This window comes from Ranitomeya variabilis, chromosome 3, assembly GCF_051348905.1.
Source record: "Ranitomeya variabilis isolate aRanVar5 chromosome 3, aRanVar5.hap1, whole genome shotgun sequence".
Taxonomy (NCBI): domain Eukaryota; kingdom Metazoa; phylum Chordata; class Amphibia; order Anura; family Dendrobatidae; genus Ranitomeya; species Ranitomeya variabilis.
The window spans coordinates 251296561-251323282 of NC_135234.1; the positions used below are offsets into that span (position 1 = coordinate 251296561).

Sequence of the window (26722 nt, forward strand, 5' to 3'; positions counted from 1 at the left end):
GCACAGCCACAGCTGCACCAGCATGGCTGCATCGGGACCGCCGCCGCTGCTGCTGCCGCATAATTTGTAAGTATATGCCGTCGGAGCCCCCACTGAGCCCAGAGAGCCGCTGCCACAGCCCCGCAGCACAGCCTGTGCCCCAGAGCCCAGCCACTGCCGGCAGCACAGCCTGTGCCCCAGAGCCTAGCCTGTGCCCCAGAGCCCAGCCTGCGCCCCAGAGCCCAGCCTGCGCCCCCAGAGCCCAGCCTGCGCCACCAGAGCCCAGCCTGTGCCCCAGAGCCCAGCCTGTGCCCCCAGAGCCCAGCCTGTGCCCCCAGAGCCAAGCCTGTGCCCCAGAGCCCAGCCTGTGCCCCAGAGCCCAGCCTGTGCCCCAGAGCCCAGCCACTGCCCGCAGCACAGCTTGTGCCCCAGAGCCCAGCCTGTGCCCCGGAGCCCAGCCCCTGCCCTGAACACAGAGCCTCCACCCCTGCCCAAGCACAGCACCAGCCTGGGATGGGATTTCCTGGAGGCCAACGCACCAGCCTGGACCACCGAAAGGCCCCTGTGACCACTTCTCCACCTGTGGCGAGCCCTTCACTGTTAAGCTGAATTTGGACTGTAAGACGTACCCCCATTTGAAACATTTTTTTTTTCCTTATTTTTATTATGAAAATTTGGGGTGCGTCTTATCGTCCGGTGCGTCTTATAGTCCGAAAAATACGGTACATTATTGAAATACAGTATATAGGACAAATCACATTCTCCTATGGAGCACAGCCTTTATATAATTTTCTTAAATATTTTCTGTGTAGCACAGTCCCTTTATGTGTGCTGATCCCATGGGTGCACAGAAAGCACTCACAAGATCACCATGAGAAACATGTATATCATTGTATGGCAACACACAGCCTCCTAAGATGTATATTTTGGTCTTGGGTCAAGAACAGATTAGCGTGTTAATAAATGAATCAGACTCTCTACTTATTTATTATAGTAGACCTCTATATACTGAAAAATAGAGAAACTTATGGTGAATCAATCAACACCAGCTTGTTGACAGTTTCCATGTTCCAACTTTTTATGAGTACTGCACAGTATAGGAACAAGAAATAAAAATTGGAAAGAAAGCAATGAATATTCAGTATACTCAAAGTGTGTCACAATATTCCATTTGCTTTCTGTAGAGGAAATAAACTTGTTTTTAAGTAATTACACTCATGAGATGAATTGTTAAAACATTCACCTTTTTTGACTGCATCGTTACTATTACCATTCTATTTTCTTTTTTATAGATGCGAAAACATGCCAAGATTGCAATAAAGATGCCATTTGCAAACAGTTGACTAATTACGTAGAATGTAGTTGTCCTAGTGGAACTGCAGGAAATGGTTTTAACTGCACGAAAATTGTGTTCTGTGATTCCACAAACTGCTGTCCACAAGGCTATACCTGGAACGGAGCCACAAAAAACTGTGATGATATTAACGAATGCGCAACAAATACTGATAAGTGTGCCTCTACAGCTTACTGTATTAATAGGAATGGCATCTACATTTGCAGGTATGATGCATCGATTCTATGTCCTACTCAAGTATGCAGCACTGATGAAGATTGCGTTAACGTAAATGGATCAATGATGTGTGTTGATCCTTGTAAAGCGTTCCAAACGTTGGATGGATCCAATAGGCTGTACACTATTAACAGTACTGGAAGATTTCAAACTGATCGATACTATTTTGGTTGGTTCAGATATAAAGCGGGCTTTAGAATGAGAGCGGGGCCTGTTGGAGTACTGAAATGTGGATCTCTTAATCCTTATTCTCTCAATGCTAATTACCAATCAATTACTCAAAATGTGCAAACAGTTCCGCTTTGGAGTAACACAGAACCTCCAGTCACTGGACCATCCATACAGGTGAAGGCCTGCCCTGGAGGATTTTACGTTTACAAGTTTTCTGGAAGCTTAACGTTTGAGGTCTATTGTACAGGTGTGTGATACTACTAGATATTTTTTTACATAAAAACTATAAAGTTTATGCTTGCAATAATTTTATGCATAATCTCGTGAACAACAGAATAAACCGTCTGTAGTAACAAATCATGATGATGAATATTTAAGACTCTTTTGAATATCATAATGTGTTCTCTGAAGCCATGAAAATTATAAAGTACCTAAATATTTACTAAGTAGTGAAGAATCAAGGGGCATCTAATATGTAAGAGAAATAATATAACAAGGCTGCTAACCATTTGGGAACACAGCCTTAAAATAATTACAATTCTTTTTTAAAATGGATTTACACTGCTACAGAAATGTTTTAATTCAAATAAAAAAATGTTTTCTTTTAGAATCATTATTCCTCATGCAAATATAGCACCTTGGCCACTAATCTGTCACTGTAATTGCAGTGATGATATGTTATTTCAGCATGTGAACAATAATTACAACAGCATTGATGTTAGTGAGGTTAACACACTGAAACCAGTGATTGAGTACTTACTGATCCTTGTAGTAGAAAATGCAAAATCCAACTTAAATTCAAGGGAATGCTCTAATTGGACTCACATTGCAAATATGGTTCAACCTAACTGTTTGACTACTTATTTTATATGCATATAATTTATTTTTATTTTCAGAACAAGAACCAGCTACAACAACGGCAAAACCCACTACTACATCCACTTCTAAGCCAACCACAAAACCCACTACTACATCCACTTCTAAGCCAACCACAAAACCCACTACTGCATCCACTTCTAAGCCAACCACAAAACCCACTACTACCTCCACTCCTGAACCCACTACAGCATCCACTACTACCTCCACTCCTGAACCCTCAACAGCATCCAGCACTACCTCCACTCCTGAACCCACTACAGCATCCAGTACTACCTCCACTCCTGAACCCACTACAGCATCCAGTACTACCTCTACTCCTGAACCCACTACAGCATCCAGTACTACCTCCACTCCTGAACCCACTACAGCAACAAGTACTACTTCCACTCCTGAACCCACTACAGCATCCAGTACTACCTCCACTCCTGAACCCACTACAGAATCCAGTACTACCTCCACTCCTGAACCCACTACAGCATCCACTACTACCTCCACTCCTGAACCCACTACAGCATCCAGTACTACCTCCACTCCTGAACCAACTACAGCATCCACTACTACCTCCACTCCTGAACCCACTACAGCATCCAGTACTACCTCCACTCCTGAACCCTCTACAGCATCCAGTACTACCTCCACTCCTGAACCCACTACAGCATCCACTACTACTTCCACTCCTGAACCTACTACAGCATCCACTACTACCTCCACTCCTGAACCCACTACAGCATCCAGTACTACCTCCACTCCTGAACCCACTACAGCATCCAGTACTACCTCCACTCCTGAACCCACTACAGCAACAAGTACTACCTCCACTCCTGAACCCACTACAGCATCCACTACTACCTCCACTCCTGAACCCACTACAGCATTTAGTACTACCTCCACTCCTGAACCCACTACAGAATCCAGTACTACCTCCACTCCTGAACCCACTGCAGAATCCACTACTACCTCCACTCCTGAGCCCATTACAGAATCCACTATTACCTCCACTCTTGAACCCTCTACAGAATCCAGTACTTCCTCCACTCCTGAACCCTCTACAGCATCCAGTACTACCTCCAATCCTGAACCCACTACAGAATCCATTACTACCTCCACTCCTGAACTCACTACAGAATCCACTACTTCCTCTGCTACCGATTCACTCACATCTGAACCAGGGACAGCAACCACTAATGCACCTACTTCTGAACCAAGGACAGAGACCACTGATTCACCCACTTCTGAACCAGGGACAGAGACCACTGATTCACCCACTTCTGAACCAGGAACGGAGACCACTGTTTCACCCACATCTGAACCAGGGACAGTGACCACTGATTCACCCACATCTGAACCAGGGACAGAGACCACTCATTCATCCACTTCTGAACCAGGAACGGAGACCACTGATTCACCCACTTCTGAACCAGGGACAGAGACCACTGATTCATCCACTTCTGAACCAGGGACAGAGACCACTGATTCATCCACTTCTGAACCAGGAACAGAGACCACTGATTCACCCACTTCTGAACCAGGGACAGAGACCACTCATTCATCCACTTCTGAACCAGGAACAGAGACCACTGATTCACCCACTTCTGAACCAGGGACAGAGACCACTGATTCATCCACTTCTGAACCAGGGACAGAGACCACTGATTCATCCACTTCTGAACCAGGAACAGACACCACTAATACACCAACTCCTGAACCAGGGACCACTCTAGGGACAACATCACATCCCCCTGATAGCCCCAATGACCAAATAAAATTAAAAATTTCCATTTTTAGCAACTCCGTGCTGAGCAGTTTCCTTTATAGCAAAGTGAATGCTACAATGCCTTCTTATGTAGTGCTTGAGGCTGAGGACAGCCATGGAAACCAAAATATTTTGCTTATTTATTCCAAGTTTGACATTCAAGATAATCCAATAAAAGATCCATATTCCTTCGAAACATTTTTAGCAGATGAGTAAGTATTTTCAACATTTCAAAATGTTTTTCTTTAATACTTATCTTTATAAAATATTTTGTTAAGGCACAGTTCCATGCATCTTATGTTTAATATAAATAAACATACACTGCTTATATACAGTAGTTCAATGTAATAAATTAAGTGCTTGAAGCTGAGGACACCTATGGAATTAATTTATGGTTTGCTATAATAGCTACTGTAGCTATATAAAATATGAGGTCAAGACACAATTTCCTGCTTTTTATATTTTAAACAGACATGTATTGATTATATACAAAATTAACCATGATTAATTAATTAATAAATTAAGGGGTCTAAGGGGTAACGTTTCTCCTTATGGAGAGTGACATACCAGCTGGCTTGTCAAGGTAAGGAGGCTTATTCGCCGTGCAATGCTCCTCTGGGAAATTAACTATGCAAATTGCCTCTTCTGAGAAAAAGAGGAGTTAACTCTATAGGCGCTATAAGTCCTCTTTTTCTCAGAAGAGGCAATTTGCATATTTAATAAAGTAAGTAATTATGCAGATGGCCAGTAATTACTCAGATGACCATCCCTTAAAAAAATCCTAACTGTCTATCTTTTTATCATATTTTATTATTACGGTATTTTATTATTATTATTTGTTAATGTGGCTATCTGCTGTATTATCTATCTTTGTATTTGTTTGTCTGTATAAAGATGCATTTACATTGCATGACTATTGGGAACAAGTGTTCCAAGCAGTGCTTGCTTTCTATGATCATGCAGTGTAATCAGGCTGCCGAATACCCAAACAACAAGCAAAATGTTCATTTATCTGGTGAAATGATTGCTAAGCTTGCTTAATAATAATCATTCTTGGCATCTTAGCATCCTGTGTAAGTAGGACATATACAGTACTTCCAAAAACAATCACTGCCTATGCACACAGACTGATTGCCTACTTATTGCAATGCAGTTGGCCTGTCTAAACAGGCTAGTAAATGACCAACAATTGGCAAACATGTAGATGGTCTGATGTTGTTTCAAGCCGCAGATCAAGTAGTGTAAACCCATGTTAAGTTAGGCCTCAATGTTAAAGGAATTGTCAGGACAAAAAGAAAAGTTTCCAAGGGACTTGCACTTTAACCCCTTAATGACCGCCAATACGCCTTTTAACAGCTGCAGTTAAGGGTACTTATTCCTCAGCGCAGCTTTTTAACGGTGCTGATAAATAAGTGTATAGCGCCCCCCAGCGTCAGAAATTCTCTGGAGTCTCGGCTACTGCTACCTGGGATAGCTGAGACCCTGAAGAACATGATTTGTGTTGGTTTTTATAGTCCACAGCCACATGATCGCTGATCACCGAATAACGGCGATTGCAAAAAAAAGTTTGATTTTCAATTAATTTCTCCATCCTCTGATATGATCTAGCATACCAGGGGAGAGACAAATGGGGTCCCCTGAGCCTTTCCCGATGCCTCTGCCATCCTCGGATCCTCCTGCTTCTTCCCAGGTTTTTTTCCTGGAAAAATATAGAGGGCACATGCACAGTGCTCCCACTGAAATCTACCGGCCGGTACCTAGCAAAAATAGGAGATTTTTTCTTTTGGTTCATTTTAAACATTGTGATAGACCCTATCACATTGAGATCAAAATAAAACAATATCAACTAAAACCACCTTTTCTCACCCCCTTAGTTAGGTAAAAATAATAAAATAAAAATACAAAATTTCCATTCTTTGCAGTTGGGTTGGGGTTAGGGTTGAGGTTAGAGCTAGGGTTAGGGCTGAGGCTAAGGTTAGGGTTATGTTGGGGTTACAGTTCTGTTGGTGTTATGGTTGTATTGTTGGGGTTAGGGTGGTGTTGGGGTTACAGTCGTGTTGAGGTTAGAGTTAGGGTTGTGTTGGGGTTACGGTTGGGATTAGGGTTAGGCGTGTGCTGGGGTTAGGGTTGGGGTTAGGGCTGTGTTAGGATTGAAGTTAGAATTGGGGGGTTTCCACCATTTAGGCACATCAGGGGGGTCTCCAAATGTGACATGGTGCCTGCCGTTGATTCCAGCCAGTTTTGCGTTCAAAAAGTCAAACGGTGCTCCCTCCCTTCTGAGCCCTGGCATGTGTCCAAACAATAGCTTTTACCCCCATGTACGGGGTATCAGCGTACTCAGGATAAATTGCACAACAAATTTTGTTGTCAATTTTTTCATGATACCCTTGTGAAAACAAAAAAAAGTAACTTTTTTGTGAAAAAAGTTAAATGTTAATATTTTCCTTCCACATTGCTTTAGTTCTCGTAAAGCACCTGAAGGGTTAATAAACTTCTTGAATGTGGTTTTGCGTACTTTGAGGGATGCGTTTTTTAGAATGTTGTCACTTTTGGATATTTTCTGTCATATTGACCCCCCCAAAGTCACTTCAAATGTGAGGTGGTCGCTAAAAAAAATGGTTTTGTCAACTTTGCTGGAAAAATGAGAAATCACTGGTCAACTTTCAAAAGTCCTACCAAAAAAAATTATGTTTCCAAAATTGTGCTGATGTAAAGCTAACATGTGGTAAATGCTATTTATTAACTATTTTTTGTGACATGACTCTGATTTAAGGGCACAAAAATTAAAAGTTTGAAAATTGCAAAATTTTTACCAAATTTCCATTTTTTTCATAAATAAATGTGGAGCGCCCCCACACCGCCGCAGGGCCGAGGGGTACCCGGAGCCGGGCCTCTGGGATCTCAGTCCTGGGGTTGTCACGGTGGCTAGACCTGGTCCGTGGCCCTGTCTGTCAGTGGGGGACGTCCGGTGCAATAAGTGGTGTTGTAACGGTGCAGTTGTGGGGTGCAGGTCGCGATAAATAATGAGGACACCAGGTTGCAGTCTCTTTACCTCTTTACTGAAGATCTCTGGGTCCTCAATCCAGAATACGGCTCACCAGGCTGCGCAAGTCCGGCCGGTCCAATGACACTTCCAGAGTTCTCTTCACAGGAGGAAATCTGTGCCTTCCCCCTAGCGCTATGTGTTGTAGTCCTTCCCTGCTGTGCTTACGGAAAGTACCCCACAACTGTTGTGTCTGTTTCTGATGTTCCCTCACAACTCGACTAGATGATGTTCTGCTAATCCTCCGTCCCTCCCTGAGGTTCGGGTAGGAACGGCACCAATTTGACGGGTAGGCCTGGAGTTCTTCCGGGACCCTAGAGACGCCCCTCTCCCACAATTGCCTCCCAAGACTTCATAGGTGATTTGAGTTAGACAGCCCGCCTGAGACTGACTGTCCTGCCACTGTTTGGAGTATTGCTTGAAGCTGAATGTTGTTCTACTCCCTCGGCGTTCCGGCCACCGGTATTGCGCCTCAGTAGGATGTTGCTTCGGTCTTACAGCACGACTCCTACTGGTATTTCTCCTTTGCGTGATCCCGTTTCTCACTCAGCACAATCTATCTCTCTTCTAATCCTTTCTTGGGCACCGCCGCTACCCGGAGCAGGCACGGTCCCGTTACGTTCGTTCTCGTTGCCAAGCCTCTGTCAGGATCCCACCCCTGACAGAGACCATACTGTATCTTCCCCTACAACACCCTCTGCCACAAGGTGTTGCCTGGTTCCAACCCAGTCAGCTTTCTGATCTAACTTCCTGCCTGACCCCCGGTTTACCCACTATGGTGGGGAGTGGCCTAATGAATAGCACTCTTAGCTCCCCCCGGAGGCCCGGCTGTGAAATGTATTGGTGTCTGTGATACCTGATCAGATGAACTCCTTCAGTGCCATCGGACGCACCATAGCTCCCCATAGTGGCGGAGCCACAGTACTGCAACGACCAGGACTCTGGGGCGCTGCACTCCCCCCTGGTTAAACACAGTACTCCGGGACTGGGAAGAAAACAACAATACAAGTTTAGCAAAAAGACATACAGTTTGGTTGAGTGCAATAACAATAAGTATACTTGAACAAGCTTCCCTTTATGGGAGGTGAGGACACTTGAACGTTACAAAACATGGTTAAATATCATAGCAACATGCTATAATTAACTTTCCTTACCCAACCGGGTATTCTACTAAGTGCAAAAATTGTTGAACAATAATTTAACCTTGCCTTTAAGGACATACACTCTTAGTCCACTAAAGACCTTCCTATAATCACATTATAAGGTATTTTAACTTTTTCATTCTCCTTCTTTAAATCTGCAGGACCGCCTGTCCTATCGGCACCAGACCTACTGCCTCTCCTTTCTGTTACAGGACCGCCCCGTTCAGCCAGGGCCTACTGCCTTTTCAACTACTATACACAGTATAGAACATAACATTACTTTCAGTTTAAGAGCACTGAGCCATCTCTACATGACTCCTATGAGGACTCAGGGTTTACCTTCTAACCTAACTATCTATCAACATTATCAAGCATTTTCTTCTGAACATTAAGCCTTCTCATTATCTTTCTTTCTATCATGCATGCTGGACTCCACGTCTATCCCTATGGGTCCACTGCATCCTTCTTCTACCTTTCACCTTTTTACTTCTCAGAGCACATCATCAGTATTTCTTCACATTTAACTAATTAAACACATATAACTTTCTCGTACAACATTATCATCACTTTTCTCTCATCAACATTATTGCTACTTGTCTTAAGCAATATTTCTATCGAAATGCGGCAAATGAACATCCCCTTTAAGAGAGGACCAAGTCTCTGTGAGGTAGCGTATTTTCTCAAGCTACCAGTCCATACTCAGCAAAGGTTCCAGTGCGGTATCTTCGCAAAGAGTCCTTCTTTAAGTAAAACCAGTAGGGAGCGCCTTTAATAAGGTGCAAACTATGTACAAGAAGTTTGGATCATGCACTGTTCATGATTTCAGCAGTTTTTAAATAACATAGAAAAAATAGAAAATAACCAAAAACAATAGGGGTCCCGGGTCAACAAAGAGATCCCTTTTAGAGTTAACCCTGGACGGGTTTTAGCAGCAACATAAAAGCAATAAAACAGTAACTATTTACAAGTAAGAAAGTACAGTAAAATCTTACTGTGGTGGTCTCCGATCTGGCCTTACCAGGCCAATGGATCGCACTGGTGAGCCAGGAAGCAGTTCCGGTCCAAGCAGCGATAAAATCCCTCGCCGGGAGGCCCTTCTCGTTGGCAGGTGCACACGTTCCTCTGGGGCACGGCGAGGCCGGGCTTCTCGAGGTTCCGCGGGGCCGGGCTCTGCTGCTTTCCCCACGGGATCTTCTTCTTCCGGTGTTCCGGCAGCAGCCTGGAGGGCAATGCATCGCTGTACGCCTCGCGCCATCCAGCCAGCCTCTCCCGTAGCCCTCCTCCATCTGGTGTAAGTCACCGCATCACCTGGCTCCAGGTCGCGGGGAAATCTTCCGCTGCAGGGCTCCACCTCCTCCCGATCCACGTGGATTTGTAGCGGCTTCCCGATTTCTTGGATAACCCCGCGTCCATATCGGGGGTTGAAGGAGACCACTACACCCCAGTGGGACGGCGGGATCTCCGGAGCTCTGACCAAGTCAATCGACGCTGCAGGCTGGGGCCGGCTCCGCCATGCTGCCATCAGACGCCGTAGATGTTCGGCATCCGGCAAGATCTTCAGGTCCGGCGTCTGTAGCGTACCTCGAGCCGCGGCCAGGCGGAAGGGAACAGGGGACACTGGGGACAAACGGATCTCCGTGGGCTGGCCTAGCCGAGTAAGCACGCAGGCATCAGCCTCCAGCCGGCGGGCTAGCTGTTGGGTCTCGGCTGCAGCCACACACTCCTCAGACAGCGGCAAAGGGGGTCGGCCCACCGGTGGCTCCGTAAGGGTCAGACCCCACAGCGTTGGCGCCTCTGGGGCTGTGTCGGGCCGCGCAGCCTCAGGCCGGATCGGATCAGTCCCACGCGGGATTCCTGGTGTCGCCATCTTTGCCTTCTCTCCAATGTCCTCTTCCCGCGGTCTCTTTCGTGGGCGGCCCCGTCTCCATGGTCTCCACCCTCCAAACAGGATCAGGAGGCGGACCTCGGCCGTTGACGGACACGTCCTCAGGACCAGGAAATGTTTAGACTGGGCGGCCATTGCCCTTCCCGCTCTCTAGCTTGTCTACGCCCACTCCACGCCCCTCTTCTTCTCCTGCGCCTCTCCTCAGCGCTGCAATGGCGGCGGTTTTGGCGGCAAGTGGCGCAGCACACAGTCTTTGCAATAAAGTACAGTCCAAGCACAGTAAATCACAGTTCCAAGGCACACATGACCTGATTCTTCAGGCTTAAGTAGATCCTGTTCGGGGACGCCAAGTTGGAGCGCCCCCACACCGCCGCAGGGCCGAGGGGTACCCGGAGCCGGGCCTCTGGGATCTCAGTCCTGGGGTTGTCACGGTGGCTAGACCCGGTCCATGGCCCTGTCTGTCAGTGGGGGACGTCCGGTGCAATAAGTGGTGTTGTAACGGTGCAGTTGTGGGGTGCAGGTCGCGATAAATAATGAGGACACCAGGTTGCAGTCTCTTTACGTCTTTACTGAAGATCTCTGGGTCCTCAATCCAGAATACGGCTCACCAGGCTGCGCAAGTCCGGCCGGTCCAATGACACTTCCAGAGTTCTCTTCACAGGAGGAAATCTGTGCCTTCCCCCTAGCGCTATGTGTTGTAGTCCTTCCCTGCTGTGCTTACGGAAAGTACCCCACAACTGTTGTGTCTGTTTCTGATGTTCCCTCACAACTCGACTAGATGATGTTCTGCTAATCCTCCGTCCCTCCCTGAGGTTCGGGTAGGAACGGCACCCGTTTGACGGGTAGGCCTGGAGTTCTTCCGGGACCCTAGAGACGCCCATCTCCCACAATTGCCTCCCAAGACTTCATAGGTGATTTGAGTTAGACAGCCCGCCTGAGACTGACTGTCCTGCCGCTGTTTGGAGTATTGCTTGAAGCTGAATGTTGTTCTACTCCCTCGGCGTTCCGGCCACCGGTATTGCGCCTCAGTAGGATGTTGCTTCGGTCTTACAGCACGACTCCTACTGGTATTTCTCCTTTGCGTGATCCCGTTTCTCACTCAGCACAATCTATCTCTCTTCTAATCCTTTCTTGGGCACCGCCGCTACCCGGAGCAGGCATGGTCCCGTTACGTTCGTTCTCGTTGCCAAGCCTCTGTCAGGATCCCACCCCTGACAGAGACCCTACTGTATCTTCCCCTACAACACTGTTATGGTTTCCAATGGCAAGGAAACATCAGAAGCATAGAATAAACGGACAAGCTCTCGGGTGATGGAAACTAGAGCTGACCGCGATGCTAAACCTACACACCACACTAGAAGTAGCCAGGGGGCATTCCTGCGTTGTCTCTAGATGCCGCGCGCCAGCCGGAGAACTAACTACCCCTGGTAGAAGAAAACACAGTCCTGGCTTGCCTCCAGAGAATGTCCCCACAGGAGATAGCAGCCCCCCACATATAATAACGGTGAGAGCAGATGAAAAGACACACGTAGTATGAAAGCAGATTTAGCACAGAGAGGCCCGCTAACTAAATAGCAGAAAGATACAACAGAGGACTTCGCGGTCAGCTGCAAAACCCTTCAAAACACCATCCTGAAATTACCTTAACTCATGTGACAACTCATGCCACTGGAGTGGTAATTTCAGCCCAACAAGAGCTTCCAGCTGCAGAGATTCACATAAGTGCAAACTGGACAAAACATACAAAAATAGACTTAAGGACTAAAGTGTCCAACTTACCTGAGCAGAAAACTGGGAGCAGGAACATGCAACAGAATCACTCTGGATACATTGATGGCCAGCATTAGAATGACTGAGGAGCAAGGTTAAATAGGATACTCCCACATCCTGATAGGAACAGGTGAACTGAGAAGGCAAAGCTTGCAGGACACCAATACCACAAGAGACCACCGGGGGAGCCCACGAACCGAATCACAACACAACACCCTCTGCCACAAGGTGTTGCCTGGTTCCAACCCAGTCAGCTTTCTGATCTAACTTCCTGCCTGACCCCCGGTTTACCCACTATGGTGGGGAGTGGCCTAATGAATAGCACCCTTAGCTCCCCCCGGAGGCCCGGCTGTGAAATGTATTGGTGTCTGTGATACCTGATCAGATGAACTCCTTCAGTGCCATCGGACGCACCATAGCTCCCCATAGTGGCGGAGCCACAGTACTGCAACGACCAGGACTCTGGGGCGCTGCAAATGCAAGTCATATCAAAGACATTTTACCATTAACATAAAGTACAATATGTCACAAGAAAAGGGACAGTGGTCAGAATTATAAAAATTGGCTTGGTCATTAAGGTCAAAATTGGCTTGTCATTAAGGGGTTAAATAAATAGCAAACTATTTGATACTTACATACCAGAACTAGTGATGAGCGAGTATACTTGTTGCTCGGGTTTTCCCCGAGCACGCTCGGATGACCTCCGAGTATTTATGACTGCTCGGAGATTTAGTTTTCATCATGGCAGCTGAATGATTTGCAGCTAGTACCCAGCCTAAGTACATGTGGGGGTTGTCTGGTTGCTAGAGAATCCCCACATGTAATCAAGCAGTCTAGTAGCTGTAAATCATTCAGCTGCCTGTTGTGGATTCTGTTTGTGGGCTCCCTCTGGTGGTTACTGCTGGTACTGGGTGACTTTGGTGGGTTGCGGCCTTTGGTTTCCACCTGTCCATCAGAGGCTGGGTGTTTCCTATTTTACCTGGTCTTTCTGTCATTCCCTTGCCGGCTATCAATGTATTCAGATGTGCTCTGTTTGGTTCCTGCCTACCTGCTCCCAGATCTTTCAGGATAAGCTAAGTGCTGATTTTCAGTTGTTTGGTTTTTTGGTCCAGCTTGCTTATTATGTCTCTATGCTAGCTGGTAGCTCTAGTGGACTGAGGTTCTCCCCATGTGCCATGAGTTGGCACATGGGTTCTTGTAATCTCAGGATGGTTTTTTGATTAGGGTTTTTTGCTGACCGCTCAGACCCCTTTTGTATCGTTCTGCTTTCTAGTTTACAGCGGGCCTCAATTTGCTAAACCTATATATATCATCTCTATGTGTGTGCCTTCCTCTCATTTCACCATCAATACATGTGGGGGGCAACTATACCTTTTGGGGTTCATCCCTCTGGAGGCAAGTGAGGTCTTTATTTTCTCTGCAGTACTAGTTAGCTCTTAGGCTGGTGCGTGGCGTCTAGAACCAACGTAGGCACGCTCCCTGGCTATCTCTAGTTGCGTTTGTCAGGCGTAGGGCAGCGGTCAGCCCAGGTTCCATCACCCTAGAGCTCGTCCGTTATATATTTGTACCTTGCTTGTCCTGTGCTATCCCTAGCCATTGGGGATTCATGACAGTATAGCCGGCCGACAAAGTGTTAATTGTTTGGGCTGAAGCAGGAGAAAAAGAAGTGTTTAAGGGAAAAATTTTTTATTTTTTTTTCCCTTCAGAGTTTTGCTGCCTAGTCCTTAATTGCTGTCTAGCTGCTTCTTACCTCCTCTTAACCCTTGAATGGCTCTGATCTTAGCTGTTTAACATGGATGTCCAGAGTTTGGCTTCCAGCCTGAGTAATCTCGCGGCAAAAGTTCAAAACATACAGGATTTTGTTGTTCACACTCCCATGTCTGAACCTAGAATTCCTATTCCAGAGTTCTTCTCTGGAGATAGATCTACCTTCCTGAATTTCAGGAACAATTGTAAATTGTTTCTTTCTTTAAAATCTCGCTCCTCTGGAGACCCTGCTCAACAGGTCAGGATTGTAATATCTTTCCTGCGGGGCGACCCTCAGAATTGGGCATTTGCATTGGCACCAGGGGATCCTGCATTGCTCAGTGTGGATGCGTTTTTTCTGGCATTGGGATTGCTCTATGAGGAACCCAACCTGGAGATTCAGGCTGAAAAGGCTTTGTTAGCCCTCTCTCAGGGGCATGATGAAGCGGAAATATATTGTCAAAAATTTCGGAAATGGTCGGTGCTTACTCAGTGGAATGAGTGCGCCCTGGCTGCAAACTTCAGAAATGGTCTTTCTGAGGCCATTAAGGATATTATGGTGGGGTTCCCTACGCCTACAGGTCTGAATGAGTCTATGGCTATGGCCATTCAGATTGATCGGCGTTTACGGGAGCGCAAACCCGTGCACCAGTTGGCGGTGTCTTCTGAACAGGCACCTGAGACTATGCAATGTGATAGAATTCAGCCCAGAAGTGAACGGCAAAATTATAGGCGGAAAAATGGATTGTGTTTTTATTGTGGTGATTCAGCTCATGTTATATCAGCATGCTCTAAACGCACAAAAAAGCTTGATAAATCTTTTGCCATTGGTACTCTGCAGCCTAAGTTCATTTTGTCTGTGACTCTGATTTTTTCACTGTCTTCCATTTCCGTTGATGCCTATGTGGATTCGGGCGCTGCCCTGAGTCTTATGGATTGGTCATTTGCTAAACGCTGCGGTTTTAGTCTGGAGCCTCTTTAAGTTCCTATTCCTCTGAAGGGAATTGACTCTACACCATTGGCTATGAATAAACCACAGTATTGGACACAAGTGACCATGCGCATGACTCCCGTTCATCAGGAGGTGATTCGCTTCCTTGTACTGTATAATTTACATGATGTACTAGTGCTGGGTCTGCCATGGTTACAAACTCATAATCCTGTCCTGGACTGGAAAACAATGTCTGTGTTAAGCTGGGGATGTCAGGGGGTTCATGATGATGCACCTCCGATTTCAATCGCTTCATCTACTCCTTCTGAGATCCCTGAGTTTTTGTCTGACTATAGGGATGTTTTTGAGGAGCCTAAGCTCAATTCGCTCCCTCCTCATAGAGATTGTGACTGTGCTATAGAATTGATTCCTGGCAGTAAGTTCCCTAAGTGTCGTTTGTTTAATCTGTCACTGCCAGAGCATGCTGCTATGCGGAATTATATTAAGGAGTCCTTGGAAAAGGGACATATTCGTCCATCTTCGTCCCCCTGGGAGCAGGTTTTTTTTTCGTGGCAAAAAAAGATGGTTCCCTGAGGCCTTGTATAGATTATCGCCTTCTGAATAAGATTACAGTCAAATATCAGTATCCATTGCCATTATTGACTGATTTGTTTGCTCGCATTAAGGGGGCTAGGTGGTTCACTAAGATAGATCTTCGCGGTGCGTATAATCTGGTGCGGATAAAACAGGGTGATGAGTGGAAAACCGCATTTAATACGCCTGAGGGCCATTTTGAGTATTTGGTAATGCCTTTTGGACTCTCCAATGCTCCGTCAGTCTTTCAGTCCTTTATGCACAATATTTTCCGTGAATATCTGGATAAGTTTATGATTGTGTATTTGGATGATATTTTGGTGTTTTCTGATGACTGGGAGTCTCATGTTCTACAGGTCAGGAAGGTGTTTCAGGTTCTGCGGGCCAATTCTCTGTTTGTGAAGGGCTCAAAGTGTCTCTTCGGAGTCCAGAAGATTTCTTTTTTGGGGTACATTTTTTCTCCTTCTACTATTGAGATGGATCCCGTCAAGGTTCAGGCAATTTGTGACTGGACACAACCTACATCTGTTAAGAGCCTACAGAAGTTCTTGGGGTTTGCTAATTTTTATCGTCGGTTCATTGCTAATTTTTCCAGTATTGTTAAACCTTTGACTGATTTGACTAAAAAGGGTGCTGATGTTGCTGATTGGTCTCCTGCGGCCGTGGGGGCCTTTCAGGAACTTAAGCGCCGGTTTTCTTCTGCTCCTGTGTTGTGTCAACCAGATGTTTCACTTCCTTTCCAGGTTGAGGTTGATGCTTCCGAGATTGGAGCGGGGGCGGTTTTGTCACAGAGAAGTTCTAATGGCTCGGTGATGAAGCCATGTGCATTCTTCTCTAGAAAATTCTCGCCCGCCGAGCGCAATTATGATGTGGGTGATCGGGAGCTTTTGGCCATGAAGTGGGCATTTGAGGAGTGGCGTCATTGGCTTGAGGGTGCTAAACATCGTGTGGTGGTCTTGACTGATCACAAGAATCTCATTTACCTTGAGTCTGCCAGGCGTTTGAATCCTAGACAGGCTCGTTGGTCGTTGTTTTTTTTCTCGTTTCAATTTCGTGGTTTCATACCTGCCAGGTTCAAAGAATGTGAAGGCAGATGCTCTTTCCAGGAGTTTTGTGCCTGACTCTCCTGGAGACTCTGGGCCTACTGGTATCCTTAGGGATGGGGTAATATTGTCCGCCGTATCCCCAGACTTGCGAGGTGCATTGCAGGAGTTTCAGGTGGATAAACCAGATCGTTGTCCACCAGAAAGACTGTTTGTTCCGGATGATTGGACCAGTAGAGTCATCTCCGAGGTCCATTCTTCTGTGTTGGCTGGTCATCCTGGAATATTTGGTACTAGAGACTTGGTGGCCAGGTCTTTTTGGTGGCCTTCCTTGTCTAGGGATGTGCGTACCTTTGTGCAGTCTTGTGAAGTATGTGCTCGAGCTAAGCCTTGCTGTTCTCGGGCCAGTGGGTTGTTGTTATCCTTGCCCATCCCGAAGAGGCCTTGGACGCACATTTCCATGGATTTTATTTCTGATCTCCCGGTTTCACAGAAAATGTCCGTTATCTGGGTTGTGTGTGACTGCTTTTCTAAGATGGTTCATTTGGTGCCCTTGCCTAAGTTGCCTTCCTCCTCTGAGTTGGTCCCTTTATTTTTTCAGAACGTGGTTCGTTTGCATGGGATTCCGGAGAATATCGTTTCTGACAGGGGATCCCAGTTTGTGTCTAGATTTTGCCGGACGTTTTGTGCCAAGATGGGCATTGATTTGTCTTTCTCGTCTACATTCCATCCTCAGACGAATGGCCAGACGGAGTGAACTAATCAGACCTTGGAAACTTATTTGAGGTGTTTTGTTTCTGCTGATCAAGATGACTGGGTTGCTTTTTTGCCACTGGCCGAATTTGCTCTTAATAATCGGGCTAGTTCTGCCACGTTGGTCTCTCCTTTTTTTTGTAATTCGGGGTTTCATCCTCGTTTTTCCTCTGGTCAGGTGGAGTCTTCGGATTGTCCTGGAGTGGACGTGGTGGTGGACAGGCTACATCGGATTTGGAATCTGGTGGTGGACAATTTGAAGTTATCTCAGGAGAAGACTCAGCAGTTTGCTAATCGCCGTCGCCGCGTGGGTCCCCGACTTCTTGTTGGGGATTTGGTGTGGTTGTCTTCTCGTTTTGTCCCTATGAAGGTCTCTTCTCCTAAGTTCAAGCCTCGGTTCATCGGTCCTTATAGGATCTCGGAGATTCTTAACCCTGTATCTTTTCGTTTGGATCTCCCAGCATCGTTTGCTATTCATAATGTGTTCCATCGGTCGTTGTTGCGGAGGTATGAGGTGCCCGTTGTTCCTTCGGTTGAGCCTCCTGCTCCGGTGCTGGTGGAGGGAGAATTGGAGTATGTTGTTGAGAAGATCTTGGATTCTCGTGTTTCCAGACGCAAACTCCAGTATTTGGTTAAGTGGAAGGGTTATGGTCAGGAGGATAATTCCTGGGTGGTCGCCTCCGATGTTCATGCGACTGATTTGGTCCGCGCCTTCCATAGAGCTCACCCTGATCGCCCTGGGGGTTCTCGTGAGGGTTCGGTGACCCCTCCTCAAGGGGGGGGTACTGTTGTGGATTCTGTTTGTGGGCTCCCTCTGGTGGTTACTGCTGGTACTGGGTGACTTTGGTGGGTTGCGGCCTTTGGTTTCCACCTGTCCATCAGAGGCTGGGTGTTTCCTATTTTACCTGGTCTTTCTGTCATTCCCTTGCCGGCTATCAATGTATTCAGATGTGCTCTGTTTGGTTCCTGCCTACCTGCTCCCAGATCTTTCAGGATAAGCTAAGTGCTGATTTTCAGTTGTTTGGTTTTTTGGTCCAGCTTGCTTATTATGTCTCTATGCTAGCTGGTAGCTCTAGTGGACTGAGGTTCTCCCCATGTGCCATGAGTTGGCACATGGGTTCTTGTAATCTCAGGATGGTTTTTTGATTAGGGTTTTTTGCTGACCGCTCAGACCCCTTTTGTATCGTTCTGCTTTCTAGTTTACAGCGGGCCTCAATTTGCTAAACCTATATATATCATCTCTATGTGTGTGCCTTCCTCTCATTTCACCGTCAATACATGTGGGGGGCAACTATACCTTTTGGGGTTCATCCCTCTGGAGGCAAGTGAGGTCTTTATTTTCTCTGCAGTACTAGTTAGCTCTTAGGCTGGTGCGTGGCGTCTAGAACCAACGTAGGCACGCTCCCTGGCTATCTCTAGTTGCGTTTGTCAGGCGTAGGGCAGCGGTCAGCCCAGGTTCCATCACCCTAGAGCTCGTCCGTTATATATTTGTACCTTGCTTGTCCTGTGCTATCCCTAGCCATTGGGGATTCATGACAGCTGCCGCGATGAAAACTAAATCTACAAGCAGTCATAAATACTCGGAGGTCACCCGAGCATGCTCAGGAAAACCCGAGCAACGAGTACACTTGCTCATCACTAACCAGAACCCATTTGGATGCAGTGCAGTCCTCTGGATGGTTTGCACTGAGACAGGAAGAGAAGACATCATTGTTCCACCAGCAACAGGACCATTGTGACCTGTGATCAGCTACAGCAGTCTGGCGCTTGAGCAGTGCATCCTTGGATGTTTTTCTGATGAGCTGCTGCTCAGGTCACTTGACCGCTGTAGTCAATCACAAGCCGCAGTGGTCCTGCTGCTGGTGGAACAATTATATATTCTCTTCCCGTGTCAGCATAGACCATGAAGCAGCCTGCACTGGATTCAGGAGGATATTGGCAGGTGAGTATCAATCAGTTTGATATATATGACAGATACAAACAAATTGGAAACTTTTCTTTTTGCCTGGACAACCCTTGTAACTGCTGAATATTTATTTTTAAAGGAATCAGCTTTATGTTTTTTTAACTTGGTGTATGTTTTGTTGGTTTCTGCAGATGTCTGGAGGAAAGTAATGAACGAACTTCTAACCTCTCATCTATAGTCAAATGGTTCCAGGTATCAGGAACATCAAGCAAAGATAGCTGTAACGCCAAGGCAAGTTACCTCAATTACCTCAATTGTATATATGTGAATAAATAACATATTTCAGGGTGTTACATTTTTGGTATTTTTTTTTACTCCAAAAAGTCGGTAGCCAAATGTAGACTGGAAGTCAATAGGAAATTAACTGAACACACATTTCATAATTTCTGGTGGCTTTTTAATGATTGTTGATTTAAATCAAGATAATAATGAAACAAAGCATGCTCTAGTTTTAGCATTTGTTCCTACACATTCTCCATTAGGGATCCAAAGTGTTTTGCACTTCTTAAAAAAAGTTTTAAAAAGTTGCAAAAGAATTAATCTAAAAGCAGAGACTTTCTTTGCATCTTTCAGACCATAAAACACAGAGAAGCTACCCTGTTTTGCCAAGGTGTTTGAACAGAATTCTAAATTAAGCATAAAATGCATTGAAATGTTGCAAAATTTGTGCGCAGCTCAAATTTGTGCAAACATTTTGTGATTGTTGCTGTTTACAACAGTTTTAGCCAGCTCCACCAAAAGGGGCAGTGCTAGGGCAGAATGGGGTGTGTCATAATCCTCAAGGCAAATTCATAACAATTTGCGCAACTATAAATTATTCCATAAAGTTATGCCAACCCCTGGTTATAGTAATATTTTTTATCAAAGGCGAACAGCAGCTACAAGATGAGCCCACACATTAAGAGACGCACGCCACTTAATGAATTAGTCACATCTTACTCCAGCATTGCCCTCAATAAGAATGGTGTGCTAACTGCCAGCCCTAAAAAAAAATCAGGGCCAAAAAGTGAGTGCAAAAATACTCTCTGTCTAGATCTTTGAGTAGTTCTGTGACAAGGAACAGTAAATGTAAAAATAAATTGAAAAAAACCCAGTTTGACTAAAGGCAAACATCTTGATAAGCTTGCCATGTTTCCCAGTGAATACTTACCTTTTGTACTATTTGCTCTCTAAGACAAAACATCTGAGGAGTGTGGGTGTCTGTGTGCCACTCCAAAATCGTAATCTCTAACTGGAGTACGATTTCTGGGGCAGGGAATGCCGGAACTTGTCATGAATTAGATGAGCCGTGACATTACACCACTACCGCGCTTTGTCACGCCCCAGCTCCACCCATTTTCACATAACTGGCAGAAACTCAAATGACAAAAGTCAATGTTTGTGCAACTCTGAGTTGCGGTAAAATTTTGCGAGTTTTCAAAGCAATCTAAGGCTGGTTTCACACTTGCGTTTTTATCTGCATGCATTTAAAAAAAACCGCATGTGTGAAAAAACGCATGTAAATGCGGTAAAACGCATGCGTTTTTTAGACGCATGCGTTTTTATAGAAAAACACAAGAAAACAAGAAAAAACCAAAAAACCCTACCCCTAACCCTACCCCTAACCCTACCCCTAACCCTACCCCTAACCCTAATCAGTGGCCACTTATATAAGTGCCACGTATTTAAGTGCCACGTATATAAGTGCCACGTATTTAAGTGCCACGTATTTAAGTGCCACGTATTTAAGTGCCACGTATTTAAGTGCCACGTATATAAGTGCCACGTATATAAGTGCCACGTATTTAAGTGCCACGTATTTAAGTGCCACGTATTTAAGTGCCACGTATTTAAGTGCCACGTATATAAGTGCCACGTATTTAAGTGCCACGTATATAAGTGCCACGTATTTAAGTGTCACGTATAACCACGTAGTTATAGTATTTATAGTACGTGGCACTTAAGTACGTGGCACTGAAATACGTGGCACTGAAATACGTGGCACTTAAATACGTGGCACTTAAATACGTGGCACTTATATACGTGGCACTTAAATACGTGGCATTGAAATACGTGGCACTGAAATACGTGGCACTGAAATACGTGGCATTGAAATACGTGGCACTGAAATATGTGGCACTATGACTGTCAGAAAATGTTCAATAAACGGTTAGGGGTGAGGTTTGGGGTAGGGTTAGGGTTAGGGTTTGGATCCCTTTATCACCTTGATGGTGGTGGGTGACTTTTCAGTGTGTTTTCTGTTTTTTTTCTATAAAAACGCATGCGTTTTTAACGCAAACAAACGCATGTGCTTAAAAACGCATGCGTTTACATAGACAGCAATGCATTTTTTTGCCGCGAAAAAACGCATGCGTTTTTTCGCGGTAAAAAAAACGCGCAAAAAATACTACAGGTTGCATTTTTGAAAATGAACGCATGCAGAAAAAAATGCATGCGTTTGAAAACGCAACCAAACGCATACAAAAAAACGCATGCGTTTTCAATGTTAAATATAGGGGGAAAAAAACGCATGCGTTTTTTTTGCAAAAAACGCTGCAGACAAAAACGCAAGTGTGAAACCAGCCTAAGCCAAAATTCTGGCAATACTGCTTCGATGAATCAGGGTCTATTTGTCAGTCTGGTACCCTTTTTTTTGGCATATTCCTGAATTCCTTGTTTTGTAGATGTAACGAAGTTTTACTTTCAGGCATAGGTTATTTCAGGTTAAGTTATTTTTTTATAACTTCCATGTTTGAATACTAGATCAATACCGGAGTGTGGCTTAAAGGGATTGTTCAGAACTGAACTGATCTACAATGCGCGTGATTAGTGGTGATTCAACATCCCACCCCCTCTAGTTTAAATCTGCTTGGGCGGTGTCCAGATATAAGCAATGCATGGGGCAGAAAACCAAGGCTCCATTCATTCCTTAGTGATCACTGATGGGTACTGTACCTTATCCCTATTCAAGAGAATACTTTTTTGTAAGTTGCACTCAAATACTCCAGTATAGAATATGCTATATTCATTTACAAAGCTTGCGCATAATCCTTGTTTAGTATCCTAGGTATTATTAGCCAAATAAGTGGAAAATATTTACTTAAAATTATGTTAGAACTCTGCTTTACATGTGCTATAACAGTATTTTGTTTTATTTTTTTCCAGTGTAAGAAGATAGGTCAATAGAACATTGTGATGCAGTCATCATTAAAGGTAATACTCGTACATTTACTTTATATAAGGAAATTATGATTTTTGGACAGACTCTTTATAACCGATGCTTACAGTGCATCACCAATGCTGAATGTAGTGATAAAAGAGAATTTTGTTTAAATGGTAACCATTAATAAATCAATAGTGCATATAAAAATAAGAAACTTTGTAATACCGTATATCTTATCAGACAAATCTGCTTCCTATTCCACCAGGACTGATCATTCATTCTCAAAAGTCTCAATTCACAGGTAAAATCTGTCTTGAAGAGAGATTTTTATGATGGCAACTGTGACTGATAATAGTGAATGTGGAGGGGAGAGAGGAGGATGAAGGAGCTAAAGACTCCCTTATCCATTCAGTGTTATAAAAAACAATGGTCATCTCCTACCGGCAACGTCAAAATCTGTCTTCAATGAACACAGATTTTACTTGAGAACTGAGAATTTTGTAAGTGAATGATGAATCCTGATAGAGAAAGAAGCAGATTTATCTGGTAAGATATATCACAAAGTTGCTTATTGTATGAGAAGAAACTTGGCTCTCAAGATAAAGAAAAAAATTCTTTTTTTATTTTATTGCAATCAAAGGTTGAACTTTTTCGGTCTTGAAAAGACCGTCATTAGAACTGATTGCTATGGGTTTCAGGGAGACCTTGTAAAGGGGCCGTATGAGAGGCAGCTTTGCTGTGTGCGACATCTGTCGCTGAGGAATGATGCTGGATTGCAATAAAAATAAAAAAAAATAAAAAATAAAATAAATTGTTTTCATCATTTTGAGTGCTAAGTTTCCTCTTAGATTATTACGAACATGTTGAACACCCTACTTGTGATTTGCCAAGGAAGGCAACTGATCCCTAACTAAAGATGGTTAAAAATTAACTTATAATGAACTATTTAAAAAATAAGATGAAAAGATATGACAGCCAATGTGCATAAGGGGACATTGGGATATAACCCCTTCCCCGCTATGCTCACAATATAGTAATTCCCTATATCCCGCACTAGTATTTTGATAAATATTAGCTTGGTGCGGCTGCTACCAACTGCTCTCTAATATTGTTTCCATTAACACTGACTGAAGCTAGTAAAACCTAAAGCCTCCCCAACATGTTACACCAGAGATCTGGCGTCATCAGGGGACAGAGGCTTAAAGCTTTCCCTGATGATGCCTGATCTCTGATGAAGCATGTTGGGGAGGCTTTAGGTTTTACTAGCTTCAGTCGGACTGTGTTAAAGAGAACTGGTCACCCCCCAGGGCGTTTTTAAGTAAAAGAACCACCTTCAGCAGCACTAAGGCTGCATTCTGTGAAGGTGGTTCTTATGTTTCTGATCCCTAGTAACACTGAAATATTGATTTTTGTGCCCCATACCTGTATTGAGTCCCAGAAGTATGGCGTCTCCCCCTGTTTCAGCCACCTCCCAGCCGTCCATCATCCAGCTCTTGCGTCTGTGCGCCGCCTATGTTTATTTTAGTAAAAAATGTCATACCACTATTTAACCAATGCTGTATTTGTCTTTCCATCAGCGCTGTAATCTCATACCTGGAATGATTTCAGATTCAACACTTGGAAGACAGTAATTGAACTGGAAGTCTATCAACATGGCACTGTTCTGCTTCTGGATCTATACTGTGCATTATCTTTATAAAATCATTCATAACAATCATACCTAATGTATTCTATTTATTAGCTTTCCTATTTTTACAAACAGTATCTTTTTGATTGTGTTTTTGTATCTTTTGATTTTGGAAGTGAAGGTTACCCCTGCCATATTATGAGTTACCTACTGCTTGTTAGGCGCGTGACAGAATACTAATTAATTGTCAACCCCAGAATCTTCCTATACTTGGATATTTCGATTTCTTCAATTTAATGTTGCCAGAAGCATACATAACACTCTGTGTTCTGCTCTGTATGCTTTACACAAGGGCTTGTATTCATTTGTTTTTACATGTATTTGAGATAGGTCTATGCCATATACATCATAATGCATAGAATCCTTTTATGTTGTAAAATAGCAATTGTCACTTGTTTAGTAAAATAGCTACATCAAGTTCCATGATGCTATTCTGCAGTTAGCATAATATCCTATCCCTTTTCTTATTTCTGTTGTGGCTACTTTTATGGTCCTGTGTGACCTACATGGAAATATTGTGACACTGCTACTGCAATACCATCTCAGACCTTATAGTTGCCTAAGAAATATTTACAAAACTGCATAAACTACGTTATCCATAAAAATCTCAACAACTAAATCTACACTTATTCTGATGTAAGAAGATGTGTGCTCTCATTGGCGTAGGGAATCATTATTTCATGTTCTATGGCTAGAAGACAAATTTTGGCCACATTACATTAATGTTTGAAATGTCAATCTTCTAGTTGCAATTAATGATAGTAAATGTTGTTGCACAGAAATTCAGGCTGATTGGATATCTGTTGACTAACGACTAGTATAACAAATTTTAAAAAAAGTATGTCTTTCAACTACCAGTCGGTGTGTAAACCATAGTCTTCATTATGCAATAAAGTATGCATTAAGTCAATGAGAACAGCGCCAAAAAATTGCCAAGAATATTTTCTGTACAGACACTTTAACACACTGTATAATGTGGAGAATGAAGAATCAGTAAGTAAAACACACCTGTCGTTTTTTAAACTAGTCTGACATGAGACTTGCTGTAATTACAGTTTACAAATTGTTAAGTTCTAATAAACTTATTGGGACTGATTCATTAATACATTTCTGCCTTGCCTAGTTTTTGGAGTATGTTCTTTAAAGCAATTTCATTTGTGTTCACCTATCCTTTTTTTCTCGTTATGATTCCATTATGGGCAGGATTTCCTGACATTTTTGGCCGATTTATTAAATGTGAGTTTTTAAAGAGTCCAAAAAAATGTTTTCAGAAATGTATCCTGGGAGCGATTTTTTTTGTACAGCAGATTTTTAGGCTCAAATGTTACCCCATTTTAACGAAAAAGTCACAAAACAGGTTAGAGACAAAAAAGTGGATTTTTTATTTTGCACAAAATTCATGAACCAAGCCAAAAGCCAAAAGCCAAAGAAAAAAAAAAGAAAAGTGAATGCAAAAAAAAAATCACAAATGATGGATTAACTCGTTTCAATTTAGATAATATTCAACATCTTTGTTTGTGGTCAGTGATTGGAAACATTCTTTCTTTAATCCAGAGGTAGTGAACAAGCAGAGAGTTTTTTTCCGATAGCATGGATTAAAAAATCCTCTACAGCAGGCAGAGTTGCTCTGTATTTGCCTAAAACTCAAAATCTATTTTTAAAATGAAGGGAGAAAACAAAATAGGCTGCCTAAGAAATTCTGGGATATAATATATTTCTTTGAAATTGTTTTTAAAGTTTATAAAGCTATACAAGCAGTATTGTTCATGTTGGGACCAATAAATTGTCTGCTTCTGACCATTATATTTAAAGGAGGTGATTTTGTAATCCACACGATATTTAATTTTCTGAATGCTAGGAGTGGTTTGTGAATAAATCATATATTATAAAATTGATAGATTATCTATCTGATATGTGCTCTAATAAGAATGAAAATAAACTTTTGTGATTAAATGTATCATTCTTTTTAGTTATTATTTACTAGTAGCAATTATTTTAAATATTATAGAGGCATGTTAAGGAGGAGTTGTGAGTTCCACAAAATGAGGTTACCCCCAACCAGCTTTGCAAAGTATTATATCTGACCAATTGGACTATACAGTATGAACATCATACAGGGGAATCCTTTACTCTTGGGCCCCATCATTATGAAGAAAACAAATAAAATAGAAACACTTACTTTAGTTGCTCATGGTGATGAAATTAATACAATACAAAAATATGTTGCTATCTGCAAATTCCATCTGTGATAAACTCTTCATCAGGATATTTAAGGCCCATTTACATGGGCTAACTTTGGCCCATGATCTAGTACTTGTTGATTATTTGCAAGTCCAACGACGCTCATTAAGTGGTCTTTTTACACAAATTTTATAAGACAGACCAATTTTGAATACATTTGCTCTGTCCCCATACACCATACATGTTGCGACTGGTTAAACAAGGTAGTAATAGATAAACTTGGCACACATAGAAATCACTAGGTGCAGTGAGGATTTTAATAGAAGCAAGTACAGCAAGTACAGTAAGTCTTAGTTAGTAACAGACGGGACTAGCGGTGGATACTGCGTCCGTTACTAACTGAGATTCTGTGCTATCTTCCAGCATATCCGGACAGTCCTTCATTAAGGGGAATCTTGATTTCCATTACGGACCCATAAACGTTACT

The 26722-nt window shown here is 43.7% G+C and overlaps 1 protein-coding gene and 1 long non-coding RNA gene across 2 annotated transcripts; one reads left to right on the forward strand and one right to left on the reverse strand.

Moving 5' to 3' along the window:
- The first annotated feature begins 1465 nt into the window (after positions 1-1465).
- On the forward strand, positions 1466-26011 carry LOC143815779 (uncharacterized). The gene is made up of 5 exons (XM_077295376.1): positions 1466-1967; positions 2617-4564; positions 19357-19456; positions 22370-22417; positions 23945-26011. Exons 1-4 carry the CDS (start codon positions 1613-1615, stop codon positions 22388-22390), a joined length of 2424 nt encoding a protein of 807 aa, XP_077151491.1. The 5' UTR covers positions 1466-1612; the 3' UTR covers positions 22391-22417; positions 23945-26011.
- Positions 20271-22363, reverse strand: LOC143815780 (uncharacterized). Its single transcript, XR_013223797.1, has 2 exons — positions 21789-22363; positions 20271-20651 (listed from the first exon to the last, which is right to left on the reverse strand). It is a non-coding gene; the product is annotated as an uncharacterized LOC143815780 (long non-coding RNA).
- Positions 26012-26722: the final 711 nt, after the last annotated feature.